General features: G+C 49.5%; 4 protein-coding genes across 5 annotated transcripts in view; 2 read left to right on the top strand and 2 right to left on the bottom strand.

The window, feature by feature from the left end:
• The first annotated feature begins 2,178 nt into the window (after nucleotides 1–2,178).
• On the top strand, nucleotides 2,179–3,509 carry PPTG_00244. 2 transcript variants are annotated; one of them, XM_008891622.1, is made up of 2 exons: nucleotides 2,179–2,277; nucleotides 2,424–3,509. In XM_008891622.1, the coding sequence occupies exons 1-2, from the start codon at nucleotides 2,232–2,234 to the stop codon at nucleotides 3,374–3,376; spliced, it is 999 nt and encodes a 332-aa protein (XP_008889870.1). In that variant the 5' UTR covers nucleotides 2,179–2,231; the 3' UTR covers nucleotides 3,377–3,509. The 2 variants fall into 2 exon arrangements, with proteins under 2 accessions (XP_008889870.1, XP_008889871.1); XM_008891623.1 differs by having other exon boundaries at nucleotides 2,182–3,509.
• PPTG_00245 (tryptophan synthase, beta subunit) lies at nucleotides 3,356–4,799 on the bottom strand. Its single transcript, XM_008891624.1, has one exon. The coding sequence runs from the start codon at nucleotides 4,779–4,781 to the stop codon at nucleotides 3,507–3,509; it is 1,275 nt and encodes a 424-aa protein (XP_008889872.1). The 5' UTR covers nucleotides 4,782–4,799; the 3' UTR covers nucleotides 3,356–3,506.
• Nucleotides 4,800–5,390: 591 nt separating this feature from the next.
• On the top strand, nucleotides 5,391–7,057 carry PPTG_00246 (hypothetical protein). Its single transcript, XM_008891625.1, has 3 exons — nucleotides 5,391–5,885; nucleotides 5,963–6,526; nucleotides 6,593–7,057. The coding sequence occupies exons 1-3, from the start codon at nucleotides 5,460–5,462 to the stop codon at nucleotides 6,914–6,916; spliced, it is 1,314 nt and encodes a 437-aa protein (XP_008889873.1). The 5' UTR covers nucleotides 5,391–5,459; the 3' UTR covers nucleotides 6,917–7,057.
• Nucleotides 7,058–7,155: 98 nt separating this feature from the next.
• PPTG_00247 (hypothetical protein) overlaps nucleotides 7,156–7,222 on the bottom strand; it is a gene marked incomplete at its 3' end in the record, with an annotated part of 3,318 nt that continues 3,251 nt past the window's right edge. Inside the window, exon 2 of the mRNA XM_008891626.1 lies at nucleotides 7,156–7,181. Coding sequence (XP_008889874.1) covers nucleotides 7,156–7,181 — 26 coding nt within the window. The remainder of the gene's footprint in view (nucleotides 7,182–7,222) is intronic.

The raw sequence follows: 7,222 nt of genomic DNA on the forward strand, positions 1-7,222 counted from the left end.
CTAAAGAATTCTTTGTGGCGAATCAGGAACTGAAAACACACGATGGGGGAGCCGGCAGCGCTCCCAGGAAGTTTTAGCCGTTGGTGTATTCGATAGTAAATAGCGAAGTGAGAGCTACTAGTCTACATGGTAGTGGTTGTAGTAGCTGCGCTGCAGCCGCAGTGGTTGGACACGAGACCTGTCATCACGTGTGGCGTTACGGGGATCCTGTCATCCAGGATGACGAACGTGTAAACAGCATTGTCGATTTGTTTCTGAGATCTGTAGTCTGCAGCTTCAACTTATAGCTGGAGCTGGCTGGGTCTAATGGTGCATGCACTACAGACTGTCGTTAGCAATGTCCACTTGGGAAATGAGCTTTTCGGCACTGCCCAGTGGGCAGATCCTTTCTCATCATGTTTACTCAGCAGTACTTGTACCTGCGTGGTCCATAATCCTTACGTGCTTGCAATCAGTATGTCATAGGTGGGGATGGCACGTATGTGATCAGGGGCGGAAAATCGGGGGCAGTATATTTTTTGTAGCAACTGGCATATGTATTGTGCACTACTGTACTTACTCGGGACGGGATCCCCGGAGTTCGTTTATAACGTTAATCCATGATAGAATATGTGTTGCGCCCGCCCGAAGAAACTCTGAAATTTGGTCAATCTTTGAATATAAAAATAGGATTATTTTTACAAGGGTATTCTATCTGCTGTTGCTAAATTGTGATTTGCTATTTTGTTTGTGTATGTGCCATTCTCAGTTATGCCCACCTCAATGTTCAATTGCAACGTACTCCTGTCCATGCTCGCCAATATAGACACACACACAAACTGTTCCAGGTTTCTATAATCACTGGCTAGTGTCAGGGTTATTATTTCTCCCGGCATCAAGAAATTATTAACACAAGTGTTATAATTATTAAGGTAGTGTGCCAGTTTAAGAGAGAGTCAATTTTGTTTGTCAAATCTGTGTCAATTTTTGACGTACGGCGATGATCTTAGCATTAAAAGGAAAAATGTCGATTTCGATTATTTTGTGAGACATAATAACAGTCAATAGAACTCATTGTAAGCGAAACGAAAACGAACCCGTGAAAAAAAAAACTCGGATTTGGAAGGGCACCAGTTTAGTAGAGGTTTTTTAATAAAGATTTTGTAGGGTTTTCCAAGAACGGGAAATATTAGCCAATTATATCACAATAAATGAAAATCGTTTGAATGAATCTCTACTAAACTGATCACTTTCTCTTAAACTGGCGCGCAACCTTATGCGCTAGATCCGGATACCAGGCTTCCACACCCCCAGGAATGGAAGCCTGGTATCCGGAACTAGAGCTCCATGTTTGCTTTAGTTCTCAGCATCATTTGTGCATTTATTGCGTGCCAGTGTACTGCATCGTGCAAAGTTGGTCATTCAAAAGTCTACTGGACCTTCTACTGGACGACCAATCGAAATCCGCGTCGTTGTATTGTAATTCAGTGTTTAGAGCGACAATGGATCTCAAAACAATCTACAACAACCAATTTATTGTTTGTACAACATAATAGATCGGAGGGCATACCGAATTATCAGTTGATACGGTTACCTTTGCTAGTTTTAGTCCAAATACCACAACAAGTGATAATACACATGGGGGAAGAGTCTATTTGGTTAGGTGCTAGCAACAACAATCTTCTCAGCAGCTATTAAAGGGGACCAATACGCTCGCAAACACCAGAGCAACCTCTTTCATTTGCAATAGTGTTACCAGCTTGTAGCGATGCTAGTAATTCTGTTGCGATTCCTCGTACATTTTCATTTGAGTTTTAGCGGTATTTTGTGCAGTCTCAATTGGTGCTGGAATTTACTTCTTTTTTTTTAAAGTTGAGAATCTCTACAGTAGTCGCTCAACTTGAGATCGATTTTGCATGCATTTTTTTTAGAAAGTAGTTGATTTCTTAATACTAATAATTCAGAAGTAACAACTAATTGTGTTCAGTATTTATTTAATATTTTTAAATAAATGTTTAAAAATACTGACAATACAATAAGTGTCTAAAGAATAAATACAAAGTATTCGACAAATAATATTATTCTCTGTACTATTTAAGAGCAGTACATATATTCTAATACATTTTAATAGTAGTTGACGAACAACGCTGGTACGATGTACCGTTATTTTGTTGTGTGCAGGAACTCCATTTTCGTGCATAACAACATTCGAACGAGACTCAGAAAGCGGATACACTAGACATCTGCGTTTCATGGCGGACACTATCGCACCAGGATTGCCTCTAGACAGCACACACGGTGCGTTCCCTACTTACCACCTTGCAGTACTCCTTTTCCTCTATCCGTCCATCGCTCTCTTGTCTCGATTCTCACGCTTGTTGCTCTGTTATCTTTCATCTTTGCTGGACTTTCGCCCATGTCACATGCATATCAATCGCCTGCAGCGCCGCTGATCCACCTCGAGTTCCGCTACCGCCAAGTTGATACAGTCTTGGCGCTGGCTTATGGTGGCGCCTGCTTCTTCTCCTTCTGGGCCTTCGCCATGCATGCGCAATCGCCCACGCGCCAAGCTGCCACCCTCGGATTCTATCTGCTAATGGGATTGGCCTCACTCACCCGCGTATTATGGTTCGCTACGCCCTACGGTGTACAGTCGGTGCTAGTAGAGCCACCACGTATTATGATGGGCGACGAAGGTGCAGCCCAGTTCCTGCTGGCCGAAGCAGTGGAGCTTCTGGGCTCCTTCCTGCTCTACAGCGTCTTCGTGCTCATCGTCATCTTCTGGGCAGACATGCTGCGTCGCCTCTTCACACACGAAAGTGTGCGGTCACATCCACTACGACTCTTCTTCTTCGTATTTGGCGCTATTGTGGCCATCCAGGCCATGGGATTCGCAGTGTTTGCAGCCAAGAAAGAGGACTCGTACTGGCTCATGATCTACGACGACGTCGTCATGTGTCTATTGTCGCTTGGCTCGCTCGCAGCGGTGCTTGTGTACTCATTCAGGATGAAGACCGTGCTACAGGCTTTTCTTGAGGTCAGCCAGATCGACACGACCGACAGGATCAAGGCCGTTAACTGGGCCACGTCCATCTGCGCCTTCTTCCTCGTCTCAAACTGCGTCTTCCTGGTCTACTCGATCGTGAGTCTGGCGCATTTCCATCGAGCTGGAGCGTATCTCGAGTCCAAATGGTGGTGGCTCTTTGTGGCGTCGAAACATCTCGTGGAGATCTTCGTCCTCTACTTTTTACTCTACACGCTGTGGGGCAAGAGCTCGGACGACGCCGAGAACTCCAAGGACGGATACGAACCCATTCCGGACTATCTGGACGACGACGACGTCAACGGCATCAACACGTCGGGCTCGCTGCCTAGCACGCCGAGGCGTCATCGCTAGACTATCGACAAGTGACCAGAAGCGGCTGTGAATATAGCGAGCTGGTGGCTTCGAACGAAATTTTAACAGTAAAACACACAACGAGCGATCATATTTAGCTCTTCCTAATGCACTTGCGTCTCATTTGTTTCTAGTTGTCGGTGAGGTCGTCGTTCAGGTTCACGCCGAGCTCCTTGGCGACCTGCAGCATGTCCTTATCGCCTCGGCCACTAACGTTGATAACCACTACCTGGTCGGATGACAGCGTGGAGGCCAGCTTGACGCCGTAGTGTACTGCGTGCGCACTCTCGAGTGCTGGGATGATCCCTTCGTGCAGAGAAATAAGCTGGAAGGCTTCCAACGCCTCCTTGTCGGTCACGCTAACGTACTGGGCACGGCCAGAGTCCTTGAGGAACGCGTGCTCCGGGCCGACGCCGGCGTAATCCAGACCCGCGGACACGGAGTGGGTCTCCATGACCTGGCCGGCAGGATCTTGCATGATGTATGTCTTCGTGCCGTGCAGCACACCCGGTCGGCCGCCCAGTAGCGTCGACGAGTGACGAGGAGTGTCTACACCGTCACCTCCAGCCTCAACGCCATAAATTGCCACCTTCTCGTCCTTAACAAACGGGTGGAACATGCCGATAGCATTACTGCCACCGCCCACACAAGCCACAATGGCATCGGGCAGACGGCCGATCTCTTCCTGTAGCTGGGCCTTAATCTCACGGCCGATGATGGCCTGGAAGTCGCGCACAATGGTCGGGAACGGGTGCGGCCCGATGGCCGAGCCGATAATGTAGTGGGTGTTGTCCACGTTGGTTACCCAGTCGCGAATAGCTTCGTTCACGGCGTCCTTGAGCGTCTGCGAGCCGCTCTTGACGGCAATAACCTTGGCGCCAAGCATCTTCATGCGGAACACGTTGAGCGACTGGCGCTGCGTGTCGACGTAGCCCATGTAGACCACGCACTCGAGACCCAATAGGGCACAGGCCGTCGCCGTGGCCACACCGTGCTGGCCGGCGCCAGTCTCGGCGATAATGCGTGTCTTACCTAGACGCTTGGCCAACACGGCCTGCCCCAGCGCGTTGTTGATCTTGTGCGCGCCCGTGTGGGCCAGATCCTCACGCTTAAGCCAGATCTGCGCACCCTTAGCGTGGGCCGTCAGGCGATTGGCGTGGTACAGAGGCGTGGGGCGGCCGATGTAGTCGCGGCCTAAATGCTCCAGCTCCTCGCGGAAGGCCGGGTCCTGTGTGGCCTTGACGTACTCGTCGATGAGGTTGTGGTGCGCCTGGATGAGCGTCTCGGCCACGAAGCAGCCGCCGAACTGGCCGAAGTATGCGTTCAGCTCCTCGGCCGACGTATACACGGGCGGCGCGTTGGACACGTCCAGGTACTTCTTGTAGTTAGTGCTGTTGTCGGTCATCGCTGCTTTCGAGACGGCAAATTAGAGAGTGATGGAGGACGAATCGGTCGCCTCTGACGTAGATGGATGGAGCCACCGGAAAGTGGCGTCAACAATTGTCACCGAACAGGTTGATGTTGATGCGCATTCGTACACTGACCTGTACAGACTCGATGCTGAACTGTGAAGATGAAAAAGACAAGAAACAAAGTCTGGGATAAATGGTGAAAAACCCACTCCTCGATTTGCTTGGGAGCAATATGTACAACTCTTTGCTGTCTGATTCCACAGCCTATCAGACACGGACCACGAAACGCGTGAATAAGGTAACTAGGCTCTGCGGTCTGAGGTGCTTGGGGTAACACCATTAAGGAGCCGCTCCTCATGAGTCGTGTCTTGAAAGTTTTGCTTAAACTCGTTTAAAACGTAAGTTGCCAAGGCAACTTTTCAAACCTTGAAACTTGACTTGCTGAGCATGAAACACATGATGAAGGTAAAAATACTTAAGCCTTCATCAAGCTCAAGCTATACAAAATCTAATGCGAAGCGACGCAGCGCAAAGCGGTCGTTACGCTTGCTTCCGCCACGGGATTTCTCTTCTCGACCGGTCGCATCAGTCCTGGAAGCGCAGCGTGGAGTAGATAAGCTCTTGATTCTAAACCTTGATCCACCATAACAAGTTCTTGATCCGTGTCCACCATGATCAGCGCCCTGTTCCTCATCAGTCAGAAGGGTGAGGTAGTGCTCAATCGCTTTTACCGTGACGATGTCAGCCGACGCGCGGCCGACAACTTCCGACTGCAGGTGATCGCGGCCAAGGAGACGGGCACGCTGCCGCCTGTCAAGGTCATCGACGGGTGCTCTTTCCTATACACTCGTCACGAGAACTTGTACCTGGTGGCTGTTTCGCGTGCCAACATCAACGCTGCATTGGTGTTCCAGTTCCTCTATCAGCTCAACATCATTTTCAAGGAATATTTCGGTAAGAAGTACAATGAAGACACCATCCGAGACAACTTCACGCTCGTGTACGAGCTTCTGGACGAGACCATGGACCACGGTTACCCGCAGAACTGCTCCAGCGACGTGCTCAAGCTGTTCATTAACCTTGGATCATCTCTCGCCGTGCGTCTAGTTCGTTATACCTTTCTTAGTGTGATCAAACAGCTAAGTTTATTGTTGTTTACTGTTCGCTTTTGTAGACCCCCGAGAACCCTGGTGGAGCCCCACCTTCACAGCTGACATCGCAGATCACGGGTGCCATCGACTGGCGCCGCGAAGGAATCCGATACAAGAGGAATGAGGTGTATCTCGATGTCTTCGAGAGTGTGAACCTGCTCATGTCGTCCAACGGTACAGTTCTGCGCAACGAAGTAGCTGGCCAGGTGGTCATGAAGACACTCCTTACCGGTATGCCCGAGTGCAAGCTCGGGCTGAATGACAAACTCACAATGCAGAAGGGAGATGCCCCCTCTGCCAAGGTGGCTGGCCAAAAGCGCGGCTCGCGTGAGGTCGAGATCGACGATTGCACGTTCCATCGCTGCGTGCGTCTTGGCAAATTCGACGCCGACCGAACCATCACGTTCATCCCCCCGGATGGAGAGTTTGAGCTTATGAAGTACCGTGTGACCGAGAACATCAACCTTCCCTTCAAGATCATGCCAGCTTACCAAGAGCAAGGCACCACTCGTCTCTCTGTCACTCTGAAGCTGGCTTCGCTCTTCAGTCCGCGACTGTTTGCTACCAACGTCGTCATCAAGATCCCGGTAAGCCTGGGTTCTCATAGTATGCGGTAGAATGTGCTCATCAGTCGTTATTTTCAACTTGTGCAGACGCCACCGAATACTGCGCGAGCTAAGATCAATGCCCCTATCGGCAGAGCGAAGCATGAACCGGAAAATCATGCGATCGTGTGGCGTATTCGCAAATTCCAAGGCAAATTGGAGCGGATGCTGGATGCTGAAGTCGAGATGATGAAGGGAACGAAGGAAAAGCTATGGTCACGTCCGCCGCTTCAGATTGAATTTCAGGTGCCTATGTTCACGTCGTCGGGACTGCACGTGCGGTTCCTCAAAGTATTCGAGAAGAGCTCTTACCCGACTACCAAGTGGGTTCGCTACGTCACGCGTGCTGGACAGTATCAGCTCCGCATCTAATCAGATCCACACGCTCCTAGTTTCCGAGCCAATTTCGATACGAATATCTGCTTAACAAAACTCGAGTAGGTAGTATCATCAATAAAGAGAGACACGCGGTTTGATTTGAAAATATGTAAAAAAAAAAAAAAAAGTTTCTAGCGAAGAAGGCAGATAGCTTGAACTGATGTGATACCTTATCGGATGCTTGATTCGATTGAACGGCGGACTTGGTTGATTTCAGGTGAACTGCTGCACCGTCAGAAGCCTATCCGGAGCTCGTAATCTACAATTTGCCAGCAGCATCTATTTAATCCAATTGAAAGG

Source organism: Phytophthora parasitica, assembly GCF_000247585.1.
Source record: "Phytophthora parasitica INRA-310 unplaced genomic scaffold supercont2.1, whole genome shotgun sequence".
In the NCBI taxonomy this organism is placed as follows: domain Eukaryota; phylum Oomycota; class Peronosporomycetes; order Peronosporales; family Peronosporaceae; genus Phytophthora; species Phytophthora nicotianae.